This window comes from Symphalangus syndactylus, chromosome 10, assembly GCF_028878055.3.
Source record: "Symphalangus syndactylus isolate Jambi chromosome 10, NHGRI_mSymSyn1-v2.1_pri, whole genome shotgun sequence".
In the NCBI taxonomy this organism is placed as follows: domain Eukaryota; kingdom Metazoa; phylum Chordata; class Mammalia; order Primates; family Hylobatidae; genus Symphalangus; species Symphalangus syndactylus.
The window spans coordinates 120,498,980-120,525,478 of NC_072432.2; the positions used below are offsets into that span (position 1 = coordinate 120,498,980).

Genomic DNA, 26,499 nt, shown 5'->3' on the forward strand with positions numbered 1-26,499 from the left:
AGCTGTGAGCGTGTGCCAGTCATTTAATCCTGCTGAGCCTTAGTTTCCTCATCTGCCGAGAGTGTTAATAATGTCTACCTTAAAGTATTGAATCTGAGGATTAAGCCAGATAATACACGTAAAGCATCTAGTTTAGTGTTCAAACATGCCCCCCATGGCACTCGGTAGGTGATAAACAGAAACTTGTTTTCTAGCCCCCAGTCTAAAATCCTTCCCGCTGGAATTTCTAATACTTTAAGACTTGGAGCAAAGACCTTCACTCCAGAAGCCCCATCCTCAGAGGCATGAGTTTGGAGAAAATCTTTACCCAGAACTCCCAACTGGTGATTGAAGAAGTGATTCCACAGTTCCCGGGGTACAGCATGGATCCCTGAGGTGCCAATGCTGGGCCTGCAGAAATCATTTAGCAAATGAGATGCCTGATTTCTTAGCCCAAGAGAGTGGGGCAAGTTCAGGACAAGAGCATTCCGTAAAATTGTTGGGCTGTGAAAAGGCATGCCTGAGCCAAGGAGCCCCGTGAGGAAAGGGGCAGGGAGGAGGACACTGGAATGAGGAAGGGAGGCTGGATGTTCACTGGCCCACATGGCTCCACCTGGAGCCATCCCAGACTCTGAGCTTTTTGGGGTGACCTTGGGTGTGCTTCAACCAGCCACAGTCCCTCAGAGCAGTGCTAAGGGGTTCACCAAGGCCACTTGTTCACACCAAACAGGGTTTAAAAGGCATTTTCATATTCTGCCCAGTGCCAGGCATGCTGATTGAGAGGGATTGTGGATTCGGCATTTGGGGCTCATATGACCCATGGGCTCACCTTGAGCGCCATGAAATACCATTCTGAGCTCCCGCCATGAAAACAGAAGAGATTTTCCTCCAGCCCTCATGCCTCTGTTGATCCTGGCCTTTCCCCTCTCTGCCTGTCAGGAGTGAATGCTCCCTTCTGGCTACGCAGCAGAATGTGGCAAGGACTCCTACAGAGGTGCAACCCAGGGAGGGACCTTTGTCAGGCCTGTGCTGGGCAGCCCAGTGACCCTTTCTTCTCTTCAACAGCCCCCTCCAGGACAGCCTGCATCTCTCCCCCTCAGCAGCTCCTGCCATAATCTCTGCCCTCAGGGTCCTTCTGGCCTGGACTGGACTGGCTGCAGAAGTGATAATAGGTCCTTTGCTAGGCTCATTCCTGCTGTCTCTGAACCAAGTACACCAGCCTTTCTCAGTTAAACGGTTTCTAACACACAGGGAATTATGGAAATAGCATGCAGCGAGGGGTCCCAGAGCAGCCCGTCTTGGTCTGTGCGCTGAGGTTAAGCACTGCGCGTGGACTCGTGGAGGAACTGCAGCCTTAGAGCTGGGCCTCCAGGACCAGCAGAGGAGCCAGCCTGCCCTTGGGGCTTGAAGTTGAAGGCAGTATCCAGTGCAGAGGGCCTACCCAGGAACTAAAGAAATAATTCAAGCCTGGCAGAGACGGCCGAGGCAAAGACCATGCCTCAAGTCCGGAACATGGGAAGGAGGTGTGGACGAGGCTGGGCAGAGTGGGCGTGGCCTAGAGAGGATCCAGGGGGCTGGAATACAGAGCCAAGTCCATTTTCTCAGAGTCCATGTTCAAGAGATATTTAGGATGAGGAACCAACAGGACTCGGCAACTGAGTGTGTGGTGAGGTGGCAGGAAGGAAGTCAAGGATGATGGGGCCACCGTCAGTAGAGAGTCCAGGAGGCTCGGCAGGGGGAGCAAGGTGATTGGTTCCTTTGGGAACTTGAGTTCGAGGAGTGTCAAGTGGAGGTGTCGGGGCAGCTGCTTTAAAGTTCAGGAACTCAGGGGCTGGAGGTACAGATTGAGATGTCATATTCACCAGCTAGAGAGGCCATAGCAAATACCACAGGCTGGGCAGCTTCAACAGCAGATATTTATTCCTTTGTGGTTCTGGAGGTGAGAAGTTCAAGGTCAAGGTGCTGGCAGGTTTGGTTTCTCCTGAGCCTCTCTCCTTGGCTTGCACATGGCCACTTTCTCCCTGTGTCCTCACATAGTCATCTCTCTGTGTGCCTGTGTTCCTAATCTCCTGTTCTTATAAGGACACCAATCATATTGGCTTAGGGCCCCTTCATATGACCTCACTGAACCCTAATCACCTCTTTAAAGACGCAGTCTCCAAAGACAGTCACATTCTGAGGTCCCAGGGGTTAGGAACTCAATGTAGGACTTTGGAGGAGGCACAGTTCAGGCCATAACAGGGGTCATCAGCTCCAAGACAAGTGACCACAAGAGTGGAGGGGACACCCAGGGAGAATGGGTTTGGGTGACAAGAGGGCATTAGAGGACAGAGGCATTCCATGGGTGAGAGGACGCAGAGGCTGCCATGAAGGAAACGAAAGGGATGGTGAGAGAGGAATGAGCACCACAGGAGGGCGGTGCTCTGGAAGCAATGGTGCCGGGTGCCCAGGATGGAGGCGTCAATGCTGCAGGGAATCAGGGACCCGCACCCGGAGCTGATTTTTCACAGCCATTGCTGACCTCTCTCTGTGAGAACAGCTGGAGTGGGGCATTGGGCAGAGTGAGGGGTGAATGACCATCACAAGCCAGGAAAAGACACGTGGCAGGACCTCTTTCAACCAGAAAGGTGCCAAAACCCTGCCTAGTTAGAGAATCAATTTTTCTACTTCACACTCAGATCAGAATTTATTAATCTTTAAGTTGAATCTTTTGACCCAGAGATAAAGGGATGCTTCTTTTTGCCAGACGATTGGCTTTGGCCCCCGCTCTCATGCTAGGATATTAGAGGTGGGTGGAAGATGGATGGTCTCCTGGTACCTGCCCACCCTTTCTCCACCCTTTCTTTGACCTGGCTGAGATGGGCTGAGATTGATTACAGCCAAGTCCTGTTTCTATCAGAGCCTAAGCTTGGGCTGCCATGCGCACACACACACACACACACACACACACACACACACACACATATAACTGACCTTTCTGTCTGTTCGGAGCTCAAGATTGTGGCCACCAGGTCATCTCAACATGGACGCTTCTCACTTAAACATGACATCCTTGAAAACTCAAAGTGACTCTTAGGCAATAGATTACCTTCCCAAAATTTCCAATTTCTTTAACTTTAGAAGGCTGTGATGCATGAGAAATAGCAATTATAATCTCCCCCACAGAAGACAAAATACACAATTGCATGCATGTATGCACCCACACACAATTGCACAACCAAAAAGTCTCAGCAAGGTGCAACGGCAAGGACTCTGGGAAGGGAGGCAGGTGCCCGAGCCCTGCTGTGCTGCTGACTCTGTGTGACCTTGATCAAGTTCCTCCAACTTTTGGGGACTTGGTTTCTATGTCTTTTAACAGTGAGATTGGATTGGATAATTCCCTGAGGTCACTTTCAGCTCTGACCTTCCATAAGCCAGCACAGCACTAGGATGCAAAACTGTCCCCCCAACCTTGTTGCTCCACCCTGGAGACAAGGCCATCTCTGGCATTACTGTTTCTCTTCCTTCAAGGATCTGGTGAAAGTTCTTGGGCTACCCCTGAGGAGGACGTGAACCCTGTTGGGAATGTCGCTGCAGTCCCCACTGCTGACCCCAGCTCATCCCAGGGGGCTTATGGAGCAGGACTTTGCTCTCCTGCTCACTGATCTGTGCTTCAGTGCACTCTGGATGGATTCTCTTCCCTGCCCTGAAGGGGCAGCTGCTGCCATACCCTGCTTTGCAGACCCAGCACCAGTCTTAGAGGCCATCCTTAGTTTCTGTCACCGCTCCCCCGCCACCTCCATTGGCAGGCCATAAACAAGGACTGCCACCGAGAGTGGGTGGCAATTTCAGCCCTGTGATTTACTGCAAAGGGTGTGTGCAATAAATAGCTCTGTAGTTAATTGCCTTTTGCTTGCCACTCAGAGCAGCCTGTAAAGGGCAACTGTGAGGAGCTGAGAGTGCTTGGGATGCACCAGGGCGGGGGCGGGGCAGGAGTGGGGAGAGCTAAGCTGAAGATGGACAAACACAGCACAGGCCTTGCTCCCGCAAAGGAAAAAACTCCATAGAGGAGCGGGAAGGATGGGTTTCTAAGTCAGGAATCAGAAAATTCCTATATGGGCTCTATCTAGGGGCTGCTCCGGGATGCATACAGCTCCCCAGCCCCAGGTCCTCTGTTTAGCATAGAGCTGCTCTCTTGAAAGTCAAGCTCTCCAGGCAGGTGGGTCCTGAGTCACAGGAGGAAGTTGTGAGGAGCACAGACGCCTGGACGAGGAGGCATGGCGATTGCTTCCTGCGCATGTAGTTAGGGTTGAAGATTCAGCTCTTCGGCCATTTATCCTTCCCGTATATTCCCTTCCTTTCCTTTCCCATTTCCTTCCTTCCATCTAACACATGTCTATAGAATCACTACAGTGGACCTTCCGCACCAAGTTCTGGAAGTGCCCCAGGAGACCCATCAGGAGGGTTGACCCCTTAGTGTAGCAGTCGAGGCAGGGGGAGATCGCATCTCCAGAGTCAGACCATCTGGTCCCCACCAACCCGCTGTCACTCTGCACAAGTCCACCAGCCTCTCTGGGACCTGGATTCCTCACCCACGTGGTGGATGAGAGCTCCGCTGTCCTCCTGGGACTCTGGTCAGGCTGAGAGGGAAGACTGCACAGAGATCCTTTGTCTCGCTGCCCTTTACAGATAGCCTCAGAGAGAGAAACCCGCAATTCTACTTCTGACTCTTTCGGGAGATAATGCCAGACACCGGGCCCAGGCTCTGTGGGGTTGTGTGGGTTCTAGGATCAGAGTCAGTGCTGGGCTTTCCTGGCTGGATGTGCTGGTTGCGCCCATTTTGCTCATGAATGTTGTCATCTCCTCCTGGCATTTGTCCCTCCCTCTTCCTGCTGGATGGTCAGTTTCTGGGGGGTGGAAGTCTTCTCTGAGGCAATTTTAGCTCTCCAGGGTCCACTAAGTACTCTTAGTCTAAGATGACTCAATGGTCAGTTGATCAAGAATTCAGTAAAAATCCATCCTTTTCTGGGACATTCCCCATACACTCCCACCCGTGCTGTCTGTGGTCCACGTTCCCCAGTACTGAGTCTATTAAATGCATCTCACTATGACTGTGAGTGCTGTTCAAAGCCCTGTTAAGGAAAGGGATCATTCTCAGACCCCACAGAGAATTGGGATTCGTGCTTCAAGATGCAGGGCAGTGGGGTGAAGACAGACATCTAGTTCAGTTTTGTGAAGGTGGTGCTGAGATCGAGGCTGCCTTGTGGCTTTTTATGACAGATTCTCAGCATTACCAATTCTTGGTGGTCTGGTCAGTATGGAATCACAGCTGGAAGACGGGGATTTTAGAAATCATTGTCAACCTTTATGCCACCCAAACCATGACATGATTCAGCGAGTGTAGCTGGCTGCCTGAATCACCCCCTCCCCGGACCCCAGAAGTAAGATTGGAGCTGGGGACACACCAGCTTTGTTGGCTCATTCCCCTAGGAATCTCCCTTGATGATGTTCCCAGGAGATACAAGTCAGATCCAGGGACTCCATGAGCCCAGGGAATGCCCTTCCCCAGACAAGATAGTTTGTGAACCCCGATGAGAGGGTGTTGAATTCACAATGGGATGGCCTTAGCAACCACTCGGTGGTAGGTCAGGGGCCGTGGAGGGCACTGTACCTCATCTAGCTCTAAGTGCTTATCACATGGTGGAACCACCCAAGTAGGAAGGTGGACATGCCTCTCTCAGGAACCGCAGCTGAGAAAGGGGCACCCTTATGGTTACTGCTGGGATCCTAGACTTGATTCTAGAAGTTATTCCAAGACCAGTGCTCTTCACCAACCCCATAGCAAGCCCCAAGTCTATACTTGGGCTCCACCCTCGTCCTGTAACAGGTCGCTGGGTTTCAGGGAGGCATGATTTGCTTTGTGATATTATGTGGATGTGTGCAGTGATTAGCTCTAACACAGCAAGACTCTCCTGTTCATTTTATTAAGGACGCACTATCTGTCAGGGGATAAGAGATGATGATTACAACGTAAGAGGGATAGTACTACAGAACTGGGTACAGTGGCTCACACCAGCAGTCCCAGCATTTGGGGAGGCAGAGGTGGGAGGATCACTTGAGCCCAGGGGTTCGAGAACAGCCTGGGCAGCATAGCGAGACCCCATCTCTACAAAATAAAAATAAAAATAGCTGGGCACAGTGGAGTGCACCTATAGTTCCAGCTACTCAGGAGGCTAGGGCAGGAGGATTGCTTGAGCCCTGAAGGAGCCCAGGAGTTTGAAGCTGCAGTGAGCTATGATCATGCCTCTGCCCTCCAGCCTGGGTGACGGAGCAAGACAGCCCTTTCAAAGAAAAAGAATAATAGCACTAGAAGCAGTAGCTGATGCCTATATATTGCTTACCATGCGCCTGACCATTGTAAACACCTTCTAGGCATTAGCTCATTTACTCTCCGTAACAATCCTGACATGGGTACTGTTATTAACCCCATTTTACAGATGAGGCACTTGAGGCCCAGAGACATTAGATAACTTGCCCAAACTCACACAGCTAGTACTTGCTCAAGCCAGGACAAAGAAGAAATCACTTCTGTCCTCTAAGCTACTCTGGGAAGTCATCGTGTAAGTGGACCATTTGAATACCCAGCGTCTTATAAGACTCATTCCATGCTATTTGCAATGTTATGACATCTTTAAGTATTCCTTTTGATGAAGAGAAACTGAGGCACACCCAGGCCCTGGCTTCCATTACTCTCACCACCTTCTATGGCCAATGTAGCCTCTCCCTTTTCCTCCTGCTGAGGTCAGGTCCTCCATAGGCTGGACAGCATTGGAAGAAATCTGAGGACTTCTGCTTCCTCTGGTTCCCACACAGCAAGAATGTCAGTGCCATCCACCAGGACCACACCAGCAAGGCAGCTGCAGTGCCTGCCTGCACCTGTTTGTATTCTAGTTTTATGAATCCCCAAATAAGAAATGTGTTAGTTTGGCTTTGTGAGTGAGTTTTATCCATGTTGCTGAGGGGGAAGACTGTACCGTTCTAATTATTTATTTTTCACTGTATATATTTACCATGGTGTATTTGTCCATACTCTTGTTGATGGACATTGGGGATGCTTCAGGATTTTTTTTTCTTTTTGCCATTACATATAATGTCGCGGTGAGCATTCTTGGGAACTGTATGGCATATTCTGTGTCTCAAGGACATACTCAGAGGACATTCTTGGGCCATCAATCAGGAGCATCTTCAGTTTTATCAGAAACCAAATTGTTTTCCAAAGTGTTTACAACAAATTAATCCCCAACACTACAAGCTTCCCACACTTGTCAAAATTGGAGTTGTCAGACTTTCAGATTTTCATCTGGTGTGTATTAAACAATATCTCATTCTGGTTTTTCACTCTTATCTCCCTGGTGATGAACAAGGTATCACATCTTTTCAGTTTATTGATCATTCAAGTTTCCTCCTCTGTGCAGTGTCTATTTATGTATTTTGCCCTTTTAAAAATTGGGTTGTTTTTCTTGTTCTCACTGTTTTACAGGGTTTTATTTACATATACTTGGAATACTAGTCCTTTGTTGGTTGTATGTATTACAACATCTTCTTTCTGTTTGTGTTTCGTCTTTCATCTTTATGGTGTCTTTTGGTGTGCAGATGTATTTGATTTTAATACAGTCAAATCTACCCATCTAATATTTTATCTTTGGAAATTTGGGGTCTTATTGAGAAATTCTTCTCTAACCTAAGGTCGTAAAATATTGTATTTTTCCCTAAAGTTTTAATTGTGCCTTTTCATGTAAGTCCTTAATACCCCTGGAGTTGATGTATGCCTGTAGTTTAAAGTAGCAAAGCAATTTCAATTTTTCCAAGTGGCTAATCTATTGTCTTGACACTATCTATTTAACAGTTTTTTTTTTTTGTTTTGTTTTTGTTTTTTTTGAGATTGAGTCTCGCTCTGTCACCCAAGCTGGAGGGCAGTGCCGTGGTCTCAGCTCACTGCCAGCTCCGCCTCCCGGGTACACGCCATTCTCCTTCCTCAGCCTCCCGAGTAGCTGGGACTACAGGTGCCAGCCACCACCCCCAGCTAGTTTTTTGTATTTTTAGTAGAGATAGGGTTTCACCATGTTAGCCAGGATGGTCTCGATCTCCTGACCTCGTGATCTGCCCGCCTCGGCCTCCCAAAGTGCTGGGATTACAGGTGTGAGCCACTGCACCCGGCCCTCCCATATACTTTAAATCATCTCTAGATGATTCAGGGTGCCAACACAATACCTACACGTCACTTCACGTGCATGGCTTCAATGTAGTACTTGGTGCATGGTGAATTCAAGCTCTGCTTTTTGGACATTTGTGGAATTTTTTCTGAATATTTTCTATCTGTGGTTGGTTGAACCCGTGAACTCAGAACCCGCAGATACAGAAGGCAGACTGTAAATGTATAAAAAGGCTTAAAATCTGCTAGAGCAAGTCCCCCACCCTGTTGACTTTCAGAAGCACCTTGGTTGCTCTTAACCCATTGCTGGAACTTTACCTTGCATTTACATCCCTGCCTGGCCCTCACCTCTCAGTTTCCCTCAAATTCTCCAACCACCATGGTCCAGTCCCGCCTGGCAGGTGTTTGCTGCAGCTCTGGGAACTACAGTGTGAGTCCTTGTTTTGTAAGAGAAGATCCATCTCTGAGGGCTGAGCCTACATTCTCCCACCCTGGGCATCTCAGAACCTTCTGCCATGGAGAGCCAAGTCCTAACCCCACTCTGCCCTCTCTCATTCCCAGCACTTTTCCAGCCAGTCCAACTCCCTGGCTTCAGGTTCCTGCTCTACCACCTGGGAGGACTGGGGCAAGCTGTACAACCTCTCCATGCCTAAGTTCCCTTCTCTGTGAAACAAATCATAATAGTATCAACCTCATAGGGTTGCAAGGACTCAGTGAGATCACATGGAGCTCTTAGCACAGCACCTGGTGCATGGGGGGTATCATCTATGCTTTGCTACAAGTGTAGCCATTTGCATTTCTCCCATTTCTCCCAGCTCTTGCCTCCCCTGTGTCTCCTCTGGTGGAGGAAAGCTCTAGTAGGACCCTGCAGAGCCAGGTCTGCTGTGCAGGAGCACACCTGCAATTGAATGGTTCTCAAGTCGGATCCAGCCCATCTGCCACGTGGATCTGAAATGCATGCATTTTTCCATCTCTGCTGCACACTGGCTTTGTTCTCTCTTGGCTCCCTGTGGCCTCCCACAGGGAGGCTCCTTCCCCGCCTCCCACCTCCACTCCTGCACTCTCCACCGAGCAGCCAAGGTAATCATTCCAAAAGACAGATCAGATCACGTCATCTCCTAACTAAAGGCAAACAGATGCTTTATTAAGGTATAATTTGCATACCTTATGTTCACCCTTGTAAATGTACAATTCAGTGGTTCTTCCTATGTTCACAGTGTTGTACAACCATTTCTGCAATCTAATTTTAGAGCATTTACATCACTTCAAAAAAAAAGCCCTAGCCCATTAGCAATCATTCCCCATCCTCCTACCCTAGCCCCTGGCAGCTGCTAATCTGGTTTCTGTCTCTATGGATTTGTCTGTTCTGTACATTTCATAAAAATAGAATTAGGCAATATGTTGCCTTTTGTGACTCGTTTCTTTTGCTTTGCATAACGTCTTCAAGATTCATCATGTTGTAGCTTGTGTGAGTACTTCATGCGTTTTAATGGCTGAATAGTATTCCATTATATGGATAGATCACATTTTGTTTATTCATTCAGCAATTGATGGGCATTTGGGTTGCTTCTACTTTTTGGCAATACTGAATAATGCTGCTGTAAACATTCACAAATAAATTTGTATGTGGGCATATGTTTTCAATTCTTTGGGTATGTACCTAGAAGTGGAATTCCTAGGTCACATGGTAACTATGCTTAACATTTTGAGAAACTGCCAGACAGTTTTCCAAAGGGGCTGTGCCACTTTACAACCCCACTAGCAATGTATGAGGGTTCCAATTTCTCCTCAACCTCACTACACTTATTGCTGTCTTTTTTTTTTTTGAAGCCATCCTAATGAGTGTGAAGTGGTATCTCATTGTGGTTTTGATTAGAATTCTCCTAATGACTAATGATGTTGATCATTTCTTCATGAGCTTATTGGCCATTTGTCAGTCTCCTTGGGGGAAAAAATGTCCATTCAGATTTTTTGCCCATTTAAAATATTGGTTTGTCTTTTTATTACTGAGTTGTAAGAGTTCTTTATACGTTCTGGATACCAATCCCTTATCAGAAATAGGAGTTGCAAATATTTTCTCCCATTCAGTGAGCTGGCTTTTCAGTTTCTTGATGGTGTCCTTTGAAGCACAACAAAATTTAATTTTGATGAAGTCTTATTCTCTTTTTCTTTTGTCTCTTGTGCTTTGAGTATCAATTCTCAGAAACCATTGCCCAACCCAAGATCATGAAGATTCGCACTTGTGTTTTCTTCTAAGAGATTAATAGTTTCTACTCTTACATTGCTCTTATTGTACATGATGTGAGGTAGGGGTCCAATTTCATTCTTTTGCATGTGAATATCCAGTTGTCCCAGCACCTTTGTTGAAAAGACTTCTTTCCTCATCTGTCTTGCTACCCTTGTCAAAAATCAATGGCCACAAATGTAAGGGTGTATTTCTGGACTCCTAACTTCATTCCATTGACCTATATGTCAGTCTTTAGCACACCACCCCACCATCTTGATTCCTGTAGCTTTGCAGTTAGTTTTTACATCAGGGAGTGAGTCAGTCTCAGCCTACACCCTAGCCATCCATTTCCCCTCCGGCCCTGCGAGCCTTGGGACAAAATCAACATTTGCTGCTGTGTTTCCTTCTGCCTGGAAGGCCTTCCATTCTTGACCTGGTGAATTCTCAGTTATCCCAAAATGCCCAGCTCAAACTTCCCAACTTCTTGGCACCTCTCAAGTCATATGGTTATCTCTCTCTGTTTCCCACCTTTGTAGTAAACTAGTAAACCACAAAGCCACCCACTACACCAAAGTTCTAGGCCTTTCCCTCCAGCTCCTCAAGGTCAGTGAGGTAGCCTCCTTCATCTTGGTATTGCCAGCACCCAGCACAAGGCCTGGCACCAAAGGACCACTCAGAGAAATGGAAGAATAAACAGGTGAAATGTCTGGGACCCATGGAGGAAATGGATGTGCAATGGGGAACACTCCAAGGGGCCTCAACTTAGGAGGAGCTTCCAGATTTCACTGAATAGTCAGTGTCAGCTCAACAGGTTGAATCTTAGCTCTGGAATTTAGAATGATGATTAGAAAAATATACAGACAACCACTTCTTTGTGGCATTGTCACAAGTGCCACCCTGTGAATTTAGAAAGCCAGGGTGTGACAAAGCCAGAGAAGGTTCTGTTGAGGGTGGTAGGCAACAGTATGCAGTTGTGTCGTCTTCAGAGACACCACAGCCCTGCCTTGGGAGGCCTCTGCCTTCGGGTTCAGTCCCAGATGCTACTTGGCCAACATGAATTTAACCCAAAGGTCCTCCAATATTTTTTCGCATAAATCCAACTAAGAAGCTCCTGTAGATGACAACAGACCTGCACCCTTGCGATGAAACAGAGCTAGCACACCCTCCCCCAGGGGCCTGGTCTACTGCATGATACTGTGCTTCTTCATGTTGCTACAGCCTCAAAGAAATGTGGAATCAAAGGGGATAGGCCAAAGGCCAAGGTCTGGGCTCTGATCTAGGGGAATTCTCCAGCCAGAGTAGAGCCCCTTTTCCTTTCTCCTCTACTGAGACCCAGACACTGCAAACCAGTGCTCCCCTGAAGCAGAAGCCCAGTCCAGCCCTGAAGCTCCGAGCCTGGTGGAGAAGAACACATGTCATAGTTTCCTTTTCACAAGATCAACTCAGGCTGCAAACATCCACTAAGCCCCGTTCTTGTCCCCACCCCTGTCCCCCACACTCTACCAGTGGGCAGCAGTCATCGGCAGCAGTAAAGGTTTTATTTTTTTCTTTTTATGTTGTTATTTTTAAAGGGTCTCACTCTGTCACCCAGGCTGCAGTGTAGTGGTGCAGTCATAGCTCATTGCAGCCTTGAACTCCTGGGCTCAAGCGATCCTTCCACCTTGGCCTCCCCCGGGTAGCTGGGACCACAGGCGCGTGCCACCATGCCTGGCTAATTTTTTGTTATTTATTTATGTATTTATTTATTTTCTTAGTAGAGACAAGGTCTATGTTGCCCAGGCTGATCTTGAACTCCTGGCTTCAAGCAATCCTCCCACCTCGGCCTCCCAGAGTGCTGGGATTCCAGGCGTGCACTACTGCACCCAGCCAGCGGCTAAAGCTTTAAATGTACCGAGTGTTCTTTGTATGCCAGGCCTGCACTGGATGTGTCACTCCTTTTAATTTTTGCAGCATCCCTAGAAAGTGACACATTGCCCTTACTTTACAAATGAGGAAACTGAGGCTCAGAGAGGTATCTCCAGAGGGTCTGTGATGAGCAGCCAGGATGGGATCATAGGCCTCCCTGGCTCCAGCTGAGCCCTGGGCTGGGCTGTAGTGTTTCTCCCAAGCCAGGCAGCCCAACAGAGTCCACACCAGCAGCAGAACCTGGAGGACCCGCTGGAAGTTCATGGCATTTCTGGGTGTGGCCGAGATTGTTCCGCTTTAGGTCTGAACCAGGAATCAAGGGACAAGTCGCCCTGTTTCCTTCAGGGGATCCGCCTCTCCCCAGGGGAGGGGGACTACAGGTGGCACCAGAGGGACCCCACTAAACAAACCATGAGGAAGACTAACTACCTGAAAGGTGCTGGAAAGTGAAACACAGGAAGCCACGTATGGGATCTGGGCAGGGAAGGGCCAAAGAGCAGCGAAGGAGACCAGCCCAAAGGCCCTGCTCTGTCCGGGTTACAGATTTGGAGTGAGAATGGAAAGTGCCCCACAGGCTTTCTCTCTGTGGCCTCAGCTCCAACACAGCTAACAGCTTTATGTGCCTGTGTCTGTGGAGCCAGAGCTGAGCCAGGGAGCGTCCCAATAAATTAAACTCTAAATCACAGCTGCCACCTTCCGGCGAACAGCCAGAAGCTCCAAGAGAGCTCCAGGGCCTCTGAGCTCAGCCCACGTGGCTCCGGCTTAGCAGCTTCAGCAAACTGTCGCTGGGGAGTGAGCCAGGGCCAGAGACACACTCAGCGCCTATGGTTAGAATAACCCTGTGCCCTGGGGCCTGTGGAAGCTCTGCCATGGCCAGGCCGGTCTCCAAGACACCAGAGAGCGTCTGCCTAGAAAGAGGCAAGAGCCCCTCCCCAGCGCGTACTCTGCGTATACGCAGACCTGATGCCCGGAAACTCTGGCCCCTTGGGACAGTGGAAGATGCCCAGGCTGTGGATTCAAGTGGACCTAGCCTCTGACCCTTGCCCCTCACTTACCTGCTGTGTGACTCTAGGTAAATCGCTCTGCCTCTCTGAGCTGTAGTTTGCCCATATGTAAAGTAGAGCTGGTAGCAACAATTGGGCTTGGGAGGATTCAGTGTCTAGTCCGCATGAAGCGTGCTCACCCTATGTGCCCTCCCTTCTCATGATGGTAAACAAAGATTCTTCATTCTCCACACAAGACCCCCACCTCTGGTGTCATCTGAAACCCCACAGGAGGTGCCCTGGGCATCTGGTTTATGGCACACAGAGAGATGGCAGGGATGGGACAGTGGGAAAGGCCTGTGGGATGGGAGGGGGTGAACGACCTCTCCAGTGAATCCAGAGGAGGGGCTGGGCACTGGCGATGCAGGCCCGGTAGAGGCAGCAGCACATTTACACATTAACCAAGCCACGGAGGCCACCAGCTCCAGTCCCAGCCCTATTACGCAAGGTCATCAGTTGCTCCAGGAGAGGCAGGAGCTGTGATGGGAGGGGATTAGTGCCAGCTCCACTCAGCAGGCCTGAACTAGCCTTTGTCCCCCTGGACTCCCCCAGGGCCCAGAGCAGACAGGAGCTGAGTTCATGAATGGGATGGCTGGACAGGCCTCCTTCCAATCGTCCCTCCACCCAACCATCCCCAAAACAAGCCACTGGACTTTGTCCCTTCTGTCGCCTGCCCCTAGAGTTCCTGGCTGCAGATCTGAGGCTGGCCTTCTCTGAGGCTGCCTTTTAGCCTCTCTGTTCACGGCCTCAGCTCTCCGCCCTTAATATGCAGAAGATGTCACATTTTCAAGGACACAGCCATGAACTGTTCACTTCCCTGGATGATCCTCGCCATGTTTCCCATGTCCCTGTTCCCTGAGTGCATGTACAATAGTGCAAGAGCCTGGACTTCTGGGTGTCAGCCAGACCTGGCTGGGATCAATGCCCTAGTGACTCCATCCATCAAAAATGCAGCTACAAATGCTAGGTCTGACATTGCACTGGCACTGCGAATGCTGACTTTATGGTCTTGGCTTTTCAAAATATCTATAATGAACATTTAGTTCTTTTATAAAGGGGGTAGGGGGAGAAGAGCTTTAGTGTGTGTGTGTAGGTATAGATTTGAATGGTGGTGCTTTGGTAAGTGAGTTCCTTCCTGGCCCAAGAAGCACGGAGCCCTCCCTTTGCAATTACTGGGGCAGTTCTGCCATCATTTCTAAGGATAAGAATCTGTGACCAGAGACTCCAACCCAGAACACTGGCCCCCATTGGCCATTCAACCCTTACAACAATCAAGGCTTCCCAAGGTGTGGAAGGAGGTGAATTAGCACAGTCTGTAAGGTAATTAATCTGGCAAGAACCTGCTGAAGTTAAAACTCCACTTTCCCTTTGCCCCAACAATCTGGAAAGGCTTTGGGACTAAGACATTTGCTATAGTGCAGCGTGTAGTGGCACGACACTGAAAACATCCCATATAGACACCGAGAGAAAATGGTGGAATAGCCTGTGGGCCTTCCCCAGCCTGGACTTCCACGCAGCCACTGAAAGAATGACCTCCAGCAATGTCTGCATGGCCCGGAGGGACTCCCAAGCTACAGGAGAGCCGCAAAGGCGAGCTAAGGGGCACAGTCTGCTGAGAATGAGGCCCTGGTTTGTAAAGAACTCTGCTCAGAGCCTGCACCCAAGCAATGTCAGGTATCACAATGACTGTGTCCCCCATCCCTACCCTGCCTGGCCCCACACCCTCTTCCACCCTGTCCCCTGTAGCATCTTCTTGCAGTGCCTTGTGGGCTGGATCAATAGCTTTTTGTTTCTGAGTCCTGTTTGCCTGCCAGGAGAACAGCAACCTCAGCCCCAAGATCTTCACCCATGTGTGCCACTTCAAGCAGCACGTCCAGCACTGGGCCATCCCCAGGGAGGCTCTGCCCTGTGGCCGGACTGCAGGGAGTCAGAACCTGCTGCCCTAACCATCCCTCCCTGTGGACCCACTTTACTGGGTCAGCTCAGGCAGTCCTCAATGTGACCCTAGCAGGCAGAGCACCAGGTCTGATTTGCAAACCAGGCTCCGAGACCTGCCCATTCTTCATGGGTGGCCACGGGCTCTGAGTCCTCTCGCAGCTCTCCTGGGACCACACCTCTCAGCATCGTGAGGAAAATAGACACAGAACTTGTCCCTCTCCCCACCCAGAAGAGCCCACCCAGCGTGCTGGGGTCCGGGTACTCTGTGTTGGGGGGGACCCCCAGCAAAGACCTAAGGATAGGCCTGGAGCCTGGTTCCCTGTGGCTTTCTCTCTAAATTCTCCTCTCCTTGTCTCTCTCTCCAGGGAAGGAGAGGGTGGTGCCTGGGACTCTCAGGGGGTGCCTCTGTCACTGTGTTCAAGGGTGAGGCTCTCCAGATCTTCAGGTGGGAATATTAGGAAGAAGGAGGATTAGAACCAGAGGGACTCTCCTCTGAAGAGGAGGACGCCTAGGGATATGAGACAACTGTGGCCAGAGATCTGAAGGGAGCCCCGGATTCTACGGGGCCCCGGGGGCCAGACGAGCAACAGGTAGATCTTCAGGGAGACACCTCCACAGGCTCCGCTGCTATGAGGAAGGGGCCTCGGAAGAGCTAGGAGCCCCTGTCACAGCCACGTCCAAGGGCGGCTGAGGCCTTCTGAGGCTGGGAACCTGTGCAGAGTCTGGAGGGAGGGCTCCCAGCGGTCCCTTCCCACCCTGAGTTCTGGATTCTGTCCCCCTGGGCTGAGTGCAGAAAGAGGACCACGGAGGCCCTGCTGGAGCTGAAGGCCATGCTGGAGGCCCACCCTGAGGCGGTGTCCCACTACCCGGCGGGGGTGCGCTTCACCCGGAGGATGACATCCTGCTGAGCCCCTGCGTCCAGCAGGACAGCCGCTACCTGAACATCACCCTGTGCAGGTGACAGCTCACTGACGGTGGAGATGGGCCTGGGAGCCAGCCCTCAGAGTTGAACGGACCCCTCTCCTTCTCCAATCTTTCTATGTCACTTCTTTTTCTCTTTTGAGACAGTCTCACTTTGTCACCAAGGCTGGAGTGCAGTGGTGAGATCTCAGCTCACTGCAACCTCTGCCTCCTGGGTTCAAGTGATTTTCCTGCCTCAGCCTCCCTAGTAGCTGAGATTATGGGAGTGCACCACCACACCCAGCTCATTTTTTTGTATTTTTAGCAGAGGCGGGGTTTCGCCATGTTGCCCAGGCTGGTTTCGAACTCCTGAGCTCAGGCAATCCTCCTACCTCAGCCTCCCAAAGTGCTAGGATTACAGGCGTGAGCCACCGTGCCTGGCCTCAATGTCACTTCTAATGTCACCTTCTGTAGGGGAACTTCGCTGATCCTGGCAGCTGGGGACAGTCTCTCTCTCTCTTCTGAGTTCCTATAGCTCTTCCGCTCCATAGACCCATCCTGCACATACCATTTCCAGCCTGTATTGTGTTAATATAAAAATTGTATGAATTCATAGATAATAGGAATAGCTACCATTTATGAAGCTGATATGCTGGAATGACAAATGTACTCTATCTCATGTACCTCCTCTAGTCAGTGATCCTGACAGCCTGGAATGCTGTGTTGAGAAGGATTCTGGGGCCAGATTGAAGTTCAGCAAAAGAGACCATCATACTCAATGCCAGGTGCCCGTCATGGACTCATTTGCCCATCAGCCAGCCTTGCCTGCCTGTGTGCTATGCCCACGCCCTTGACTGTGTTATCTCTTCCCAGTTGGTTAGGCAGTGGTCTCCCAGATGAGGCTTATATACCTGGGTCATTTAAGAAGTTGATCTGGGCTGGGCACCATGGCTCACACCTATAATCCCAGCACCTTGGAAGGCTAAGGCAGAAGTATTGCTTGAGCCCAGGAGTTCGAGACCAGCCTGGGCAACATAGTGAGGCCCTGTCTCTAGCTGGGCATGGTGGCTTGCACCTGTAGTCTCAGCTACTCAGGAGGCTGAGGTGGATCGCTCAAGCCCAGGAGGTCAAGACTGCAGTGAGCCATGATTGTGCCACTGCACTCCAGCCTGGGAGAAAGAGCAAGACCCTTTTTCAAAAAAATAAGTTGATCAAGAAGAAGGCAGGGTGGGGGAGCCAGCCCCACTGCGCCCAGGTAGGGCTGCGGGTGAGCTGCGGTGCACCATGCACCACCATGTCCAGCAGAGGGCACTGCACTTCCCTGAGCCTCTGCCACCCGCCCTGCGCACCCCCCCTCCCCGCCGCTGACCTAGGAGATGCAGGGCTGAGCCCCAGCTACCCATCTACCCTCTCTTGCGATCTTGTTCCAACAGTGCAGTGACTGCGATGCACTCAGAGTTTTCAGAGAAATTTCTCATCTTTCAGTCTATTTGATCCTCATAGAAACCCAATGAGCAGGATAAGGCATCATGAGCCCATTGAACAGATAGAAAAGTGAAGGTCTCTCAGAGGGGACAGGACTTACATATTAATCAGCAGTGGAAATGGGGCCAGAGCCTCCTCCACTATGTATCACACTGCTGGTTGCAATAGAAATAGGGAGGTCAATGCTGCGTTTTAACATCCCCCTTCTTTACTGTCCAAAACGCTCCTCCATTCTATCGGGATCTCTACATTGTGTGTGTGTGTGTGTGTGTGGTGCACACGTTTATCTCAGGGTACTAGTGTCACACATGGAGGCTCCTGGACACAGGTGTGCCTGGTTTGCAGCCCTGCTTACATATCAACCCTGGGACCAGGCCTGTTGCACCTGGTTGCTTCTACAGGTGCCACACTGTACCTCAAAGAACTTTGAGAAAATGCATCCTGCCTTCCCAAAGTTCTGTGCCATCTGAGAAAAGCTAGAACCCACTGGGATGTTCCTAAATTTGTATTTGGAGAAAGGTGTTCTACTGAAGTCAGAGGAGAAAACAAGCCACCCTCATGCCTCTCCCCAGGCCTCCCTTGATGAGGGTGGAGCCCCAGCATCCCATTGGCCCAATGATGGGGGAGCAGATGTCCCCTGCCAACCCCACAGTGATGAACTAGGTCCTGGATAGGGGCCCCCTTTATCCTCCCAATCCCCGCAGCTGGAGGTGGCCCAGCACTCACATCCCTGTTTACATCTTCAACAGGCACCCCATCCTGCAATCACCTGCAATTACCACATCCTGTTTTCCCAGGAGAAAGAGGAGCCCTGATGTGTTATTTTATCTAGGAGGTCAGGGGTTCAGTCACTCACAGATTCCACCTGGGTGTGAAAGTAAAATTTGCAGGGTCTGTAGCCTTGGGGGTTCCCTCTCCAGCCCTCTTTGGAAGGGGACTCCTTGGCAAATGGGGCACAGGGGTGGTGTGCACCCTGCTCTGATATCTCTCACCCTTGAGGGTCTCTCAGGTGCTCAGGTGAGAGCCCACTCGCCCGAAGCTGCCCTCTCCTAGCAGGGTCTGCCTGGACATCAGCCCTCCCATAGCCTGACCAGCAGCATGTCTATTTCGGGGGTGTTTGGGGAATGGGACTCTTCTCACCTTCTTCTTAATAAAGACCAAGAATTGATTCCCTCCCTGTCTCCTCTTCTGCACCTCCAAGATTATTCTTTGGGAGCAGGAGGCTCACTGATTACCCCGGGAGGCTTCCCTCCCAGGGTAACCAGTCTTGGACTTGCCTAGAAAATGCTTTTCGTATCCCTTTTTTCAAACCTCGTTTCAATTTGCCTCTGACCTACCATGCCTTGCAGACTTCATGGAGTGCATTCCTTGATCATAGGCCATGCAACAAGTGCTTGAGGGGAATAAAAAGAACCTTAAGCTAGGCTCCTACCCTCAAGCAATGCATATTTTAATCATTTATCTCATGAGGGATTCATATCCAAAATACACTGAGAATTCCTACAATTCACCAATGAAAATACAAATGACCCAATCAAAAAAATGGGCAAAAGATTCAAAATAGACATTTCTCCAAAGAATGTAAACAAATGATATTTAAAAACCACATGAAAAGATGCTCAACATCACTAGTCGTTAGGGAAATGCAAATCAAACTACAGTGAGAGACCACACCCCTTAGAATCAATTAAATAAAAAAACGAAAAACAGAAACTAACAAGTGTCTGGTGAGGATACGGAGAAACTGGAACTCTTTTGCTTTGGGGGTTCCTTCAAAGCACAAATGTAATGGAAATGTAGCAGAAGTGTAGAATGGAACAGCCACTGCAGAAAATGGCATGGTGGTTCCTCAAAAAATTAAACATAGCAATCCCATATGATCCAGAAATTCTATTTCTGGGTATATACTCGAAATAACTCAAAGCAGGATCTCAAAGAGGTGTTTGTACACCCATCTTTATAACAGCATTATTTACAATAGTCAAATGTCTATCAACAGACAAATGGAGGAACAAAATAAGGTATATTCATACAATAGTATTATTCAGGCTTTAAAAGGAGGGAAATTCTGACACATACAATAACAAAATGAACTTTGAGGACATCGTGCAGAGTGAAATAAACCAGACACAAAAGGACAAATACTGTGTGATTCCATTTATATGGGGTATCTAGAAGAGTCAAATTCAGAAGCAAAGTAAATAGTGGTTCCCACAGGCTGGAGGTGGTGGGGAAAGAGGAGTTAGTGTTTAATGTGTACAGAGCTTCAGTTAGGGAAGATGAAAACGTTTTCTGGAGAGGGATGGGGGTGATGGTCGTGCAATAATTGTAAGGAACTTAAAGTCCTTGAACTGTACACTTAAAGTGCTCACGATGGTAAAATTTAGGTTCTGTATATTTCTATATATTTCTCTATTTCTTTTGGGGCAGTAGGACTGGCTACATAATTTGCAGGCCTGCCCAGTGCAAAATAAAAATGGAGAAGCCCTTGTTCCAAAATGTTTAAGAATTTCAAGAGAGTGACAGCAGGGCATTAAACTGAGTGCAGAGGCCTTGGGAGCACTACCCAGGTCATCCCCCATGAAACCGAGCACAGAGTCCTTTGGAGCATCCCCCATGAGCACAGGGTCCTTTGGAGCACTACCCAGGTCATCCCCCATGAAACCGAGTGCAGAGGCCTTTGGAGCACTACACAGGTCATCCCTCATGAAGCCAGCCCGGCTGGGAGGTGTGTAACAGTTAGTTTTCTGTGTCAACTTACCAGGCTACAGTACCAAGTTATTTAATCAAACACACATCTCCGTGTTGCTGTGAAGATATTTTGTAGATGTGGTTAACAATCAGTTGACTTTAAGTAAAATAAATTATCCTTGATACTGTGGGTGGATCCCATGAAATCAGTTAAAAGGCCTTAAACTCAAAAATCTAGGTTTTCAGGAGAAGATGAAATTCTTCCTCAAGACCACAGCAATAACTCAGTCTGAGTTTCCAGTCTTTGGGGCTGCCCTACGGATTTCGGGCTTTCAAGATTATGTGAGCTAATTCCTAGAAATAACTCTCTTAATAGAAATATATATTGGTTCTGTTTCTCTGAAGAACCCTGACTGATACATAAGAAAAGAAATGGATTGGTGAAGTTAATAAAAACAAAAGCACAGCAGGCTTTCAAAATCATCAAGTCCAAATCACCCTGATGTTCTGCAAATGAGGAAACCAAGGCTCAGATAAGTGATGAAACTTGTCCAGTGTCACACAGCAAGTTAGGAAAGGCAGTGTCTTCACACTTCTCCATCAAAGAGCGCCTGGTAGCCGTGTGTTTTCTATAGCTTATATTTTAATTTATAAACGTCTATGAATTTTGCATTTTATTCCATTATATAATTGTGTTTTCCATTTTTAAGTAGTGTTTTATTTTCAAAATCATTTTCCCTAATATTTCTGCTCTAGGAAGGAGTGTCACACCTGTTCCGTGGGCTTCTGACCCCGCACACCAACCCGATGGAAGTAGTGAAGACAGTAGGGACGCACAGCACAGTGAATTAAGCCTGAAACCCTGAGGCTCAGTAAAACTTCAATTTCTAGAAGCCTAAAGCAATCGAATGTTCTAGAAATAGACTTTCCAGAACCAATGCACCTTTCGGTTCAGCTTTTAGATGCATATGATAGTCTTTCTTTGATGTGGGATTTTTTGGTGCTTGAGATCGTCTTTCCCGAGAATTCTCCTTGCAGAGATCTTTTGATATGGAGCGGCGTGCACAGAGCCCCAAGGTTGGGCGCTGAGGGGCATCGCTGATGCGATCCACGTGCCTCCCCGTCCTCAGGCCGCTTCCTTTCCTAGTTTCCAGGTCCTCGTTTCTCCCAGCGCTGCCGTCTCCATCTAAGCCCAAGGCGCCGTGAGCCCGCGCTGCCCCCTTGTGGCCAAAGCCCTCCCCAGCTCAGGAAACGGGAACGCGTGGCGGCCAGGCTGGGAGTCCGTGCGCGTGACCCGGCTTCTGCCCGCAGAGTCCAAGAAGTTGCAATCGCGTGGAAGGATGGGGAACGGCGCCTCCCTGGCTAGCGTGAAACTCAACCACAGCACAGCACGGAGGCTGTTGGCCGTGAGCGGCTCTCAAAGTTGAATTTGAGGTGAGAGTTCGCCTGCCAACAGGGCATGCGCAAATCTCACCATGTAGAGTGAGTGGCTTTCCGGCAGCTTCTCCCCTCCAGGCCGCCACCTGGCCCCACACTCCTCAGGTGCAGGGCCGAGAAAGGGAGGGGTCCGGGTGAGCTCTGAGCGTCCCAGGGGATACAGCACCTGACCACCACTCAGAAAGCCCCCCCAAAAATACAAAGAGAATTGAAGACAGATGCCACCTCGCTTCACTAGTGGGGGTTGGGTGGGGATAGCCCAACATTGGCAGAGCCAACCTGGCCACCTACATGGGAGGGGCCCCGGGGTAAGATGAGGCTTTGTGACCTAAGGAAGGTAGGTCGGGCTGACTGGGGGAGAGGGGCCAGTGAAGCCCCCATCCCTAGGGACACAGCTCAGCTGAAGGAATCTCACTCTGGGCCTTCACAGGGTTAGCATCCTGTCAGCCCCTGCGCGGGGAGGGGGTATTCAGGTGGCCCCAGGTGGCAGCTGTCTGAACCCAGGTGAGGCACACAGGAGGACACCAAGCCCTGGTCTCCGACCTCAGCCCTGCACAGCCTGCTAGTCCCACGCTAAAGTGATTGAGGAATGGCACGGAGACGGGAGCGGACCCCCAGAGAGGCACCAGGAGAGTTACCGAAAAGGAAGAGTTCGCTACAGGACAGACATTTGGTTTCAAACCGGAAGGGATGCCTCCGAGTCCCCTGCGAGAAAGGTCTTATCCTTAGGTCTGCGGTTACAGTTTAGTTTAGTTTAGTAGTTTTAGTTTAGTTTAGTTTAGTTTAGGTCTGCGGTTACAGTTTAGTTTAGTAGTTTAGTTTAGTTTAGTTTAGTTTACCTCAGCTCAGCTCAGCTCAGCTTAGTCTTTTGAGACCAAGTCTCACTCTGTCGCCCAGGCTGGAGTACGTTGGTGTGATCCTGGCTCACTGCAACCTACGCCTCCCGGATTCAAGCAGTTCTCCTGCCTCAGCCTCCCAAGCAGCCGGGATCACAGGCGCCCACCACCACGCTCAGCTAATTTTTGTATTTTTAGTACAGACGGGGTTTCACCATGTTGGTCAGGCTGGTCTCGAATTCCTGACCTCAAGTGATCCACCCGCCTCAGCCTCCCGAAGTGCTGGGATTATAGTCGTGAGCCACCGTGCCCGGCCAAGTTTGCGGTTACTAGAATGAGGCCAAAGTCGGGAGCTATTTCCAAAATGGAAGACTGGAAGACAGAAGAATACCTATGAGTACCCTCATCCCAAAGTCCAGGTGGGGCTTGAGTCAGTAAAAAGGAAGAATTTCAAGGCAGTATCTTAGCAAAGATGCACTAAATATCTGAGCCTGGTGTATCTTAGTTTCCACCCTGGTTTTCTTCACCATATGGCAGGGCTTTTCAGAGATTAAGAGAGGTCCAGACATTTCCAGAAAATTCTTTTTTTTATTTTTAATTTTTTTTTTGAGACGGAGTCTCGATCTGTCACCCAGGCTGGAGTGCAGTGGCATGATCTCGGCTCACTGCAAGCTCCGCCTCCCAGGTTCACGCCATTCTCCTGCCTCAGCCTCCCGAGTAGCTGGGACTACAGGCGCCCGCCACCACACCCGGCTAATTTTTTTGTATTTTTAGTAGAGATGGGGTTTCACCGTGGTCTTGATCTCCTGACCTCATGATCCGCTTGCCTCAGCCTCCCAAAGTGCTGGGATTACAGGCGTGAGCCACCGCGCCTGGCCCATTTCCAGAAAATTCTAAAACAGACTTACTGACATTTTTGGTTAAAATTTTTGACGCACACAAAGTGAGATTATATTGTGTTGTGCTCGAGGTAATGGCAGTTAGAGTTTTAAAAACCAATACCCCCAGGCATGGTGGTGTGCACCTGTAGCCCCAACTACTAGAGAGGCCGAGGCAGGAGGATCACTTGGGCCCAGGAGTTGGAGGCTGCAGTGAGCTATGATTCCACCACAGCACTCCAGCCTGGACAACAGGGCAAGAACTCATCTCTGTTTAAAAACAAACAAACAAACAAAAATGCCTCGTGTTCTCTAAGCATGTGGGCTGGTGATGGGCACAGGTTTCAATGTGGAAAACAAACACCTTCCTTTGACAGTGTCAGTGCATCTCTGGTTTTATGCTCATGAAGTCATTTGTAAATGTGTTGAAGTCTTCTTATGAATGTGAGGCTGGAGTAAGTGTCCCCCTGTCACCCCCTCCTCGTGATGAACCTTAAGGATGGGGGCTAGTCTTTATAGGATTGGGCACCTGAGCAGGACTAGGGGTGAAGGTGGGGTCCTGGGAGAATGTCTGGCACCAGCTCAAGGTCATGGTCTTTTTCCTCTGGGTGCTGGTGGCAACAAATGAGGACAGGCAGGTAGTATTGTTGTACCTCTCCCTGTCCCCTTTCCTACCCTGAGGAAGTCCCCACCCTGCCTTGGGCTGGACCAGAGCTAGCTAGCGGCAGCTGTTGGACTTCCAGTGAGCTAGCCCTCAGCGTGGCATGGAGGGGGCTGGGGCAGGAGGAGCTGTCCACACTGTGATGTGGCCCTGGCCAACACTGAGAGATGCCATCATCTAGGAGGATTATGACCAAAGGGCTGGGATTACAGGTTAACTAGATCAGCGTAGGAGAAGAGCAAACAAACAGTTCATTATTAACCTTGTAAATGTGTCCCCCAGGCCTGGCCTTTGCTGTTATCACATCGGCTGACTTAGTAATCATTGGTTCTATAGTAAACCATGGAGACCCAAGTCCTCTTTGCATTGTCTCTAGAACTAGTGGATACTTCCTGGGTTTGCCACTATCCTATTTTCTAGTGGGCCCTGTGACCCCCAGAGTCAGACCTGGGTTCATTCTTAGCTTCAGCACTTACCACTGCAAAAAAGTGGTCCCTGTTATTCCCACAGCCCAGCCTCTCTCAAGGTGACCTCGCCCTGGGATGCGTCATGTCTCAGCCTCACGCTTCATTGTGGACAACAGCTCCTGGAACCGGTTTATTGTGGAGGCTCAGCTTATTTGAAGACACAAACGTGAACCTTTTATTCATTCTAACCAGTGTTCCATCACCTGGTAACATCTCAAGCAGACTCTATTACTTCCAGATAACTCCACAGTTAAAAGAACAAGCGGTTTGCTTGAGAATGTCAGGCATTTCCACATCGAAGCACTTTGCCTCCCGCTCTGCTGCCACCTATTCTACACCAGAGCTCTGCTCTGCACACCTGGGTGGCTTCCTGGCTCCCACCCCTTTCCTACTCCAGGCCACTTCACAGTGAGGGATGGGCAACCCTGAAGTCCCTTCAGCAGCCTCCATGGGCCACAAAGGCTTGGGGTGGCTGCTCCCACATTCTGGCCTTCCTAGCCCCAAGACACTTACCTGATGCAGGCTATTCTGGGAGGCCTTTGTAATGTGGGGAAAATAACCCCTGCCTTGGAAATAATTATTGGAACCTAGTGAGATTACATGAAGTAATTGGCCCAGGGCCACTGTTTACAGTTGTACAAGCCATGCAGAGAAGGGGTCTCAGGAAGCTTCAGAGCCAGCTTTAGGATCTGTCTTTCAGGGTGCTAGTATTTAAGACTGTAAAAAAAAAAAAAAATCCAAAACAGTGGATATAAAGGCCTGGCACAGTGGCTCACGCCTATAATCCCAGCACTTTGGGAGGCTGAGGCAGGCGGATCGCTTGAGGTCAGGAGTTCAAGACCAGCCTGGCCAACATGGTGAAACCCCGTCTCTACTAAAAATACAAAAATTTGCCAGGCGTGGTGGTACATGCCTGTAGTCCCAGCTACTCAGGAGGCTGAGGCAGGAGAACTGCTTGAACCTTGGAGGTGGAGGTTGTAGTGACCCGAGATTGCACCACTGTACTCCAGCCTGGGCAACAGAGTGAGACTCTGTCTCGGGGGGGAAAAAAAGCAGCAACCAAAAAATCCACTGAATATAGTGAGTGCCAGAGTCTGGCAACATAACAATGGAAAAGAAAAAGTAACTTTTGAAACAGTGTGACATTAATGCAACAATTAATGTGACATATACTTTACTATTATGATCACTTAAGCAAATACCTCTGACCCCATAATCCTAATTAATGTATATCATTAAGTCAGTCACACTGACTTTACTCTGAATTTCCTTGACAGCCAGACTAAAATACTTACCTTGGACATAAGCTAAGCTTTAAGTTTGTTGTTTATAACTTCAAAGAGAGACAAGGGACAGTGACTTAAGAATATTCTAAGCTATAAATTTACATGTGGACTTTGCTACACACCTGGGATGCAGCCAGATGAGTTTTGTTCCATTGCAGTACATCCAATGACCAGAATTCTATGATCAGAGAATATTAATGAACGAAAAGCCTCAGCTTTAAGACTGAGCTTGGTACCACGGGTAGTCATGGCCACCTGCTGGCAGCATAGGGTACTGCAGCCCAGCTATGGTTCAGACTAAAAGCAGAGAAACGCCTGTGGTCCAGGGAAAGATATGAAGATCACATAAACTGGCAGTGGACAGGAAATGCCACAGTCAAGAAGATGCCCCTGGGATGCTGAGCTCTTACAACTCGCAATCAACAGCTCTTACAAATAAAACTGCTGCAAAAGCAATAGCTCTTACAAATAAAACTGGTCATTTGGACTTCTGGGCACCAAATGTTTTCATAACGAAAACATCAATTATGCGTTATAATACCAAGTATACCTTACACTTACTGCTTCTTCTCCTT

The 26,499-nt window shown here is 49.3% G+C and overlaps 1 protein-coding gene across 2 annotated transcripts in view; it reads left to right on the forward strand.

Annotated features, from left to right (window-relative positions):
• The window catches only part of EPHX2 (epoxide hydrolase 2), an 86,579-nt gene extending 65,227 nt beyond the window's left edge, over positions 1 to 21,352 (forward strand). For both annotated transcript variants that reach the window (XR_010114133.1, XM_055295782.2), the window contains one exon: positions 21,116 to 21,352. Coding sequence is in view for 1 of the 2 variants with exons in the window: in XM_055295782.2 (XP_055151757.2) it covers positions 21,116 to 21,149 (34 nt within the window). In the remaining variant the exon portion in view is untranslated. The remainder of the gene's footprint in view (positions 1 to 21,115) is intronic.
• Positions 21,353 to 26,499: the final 5,147 nt, after the last annotated feature.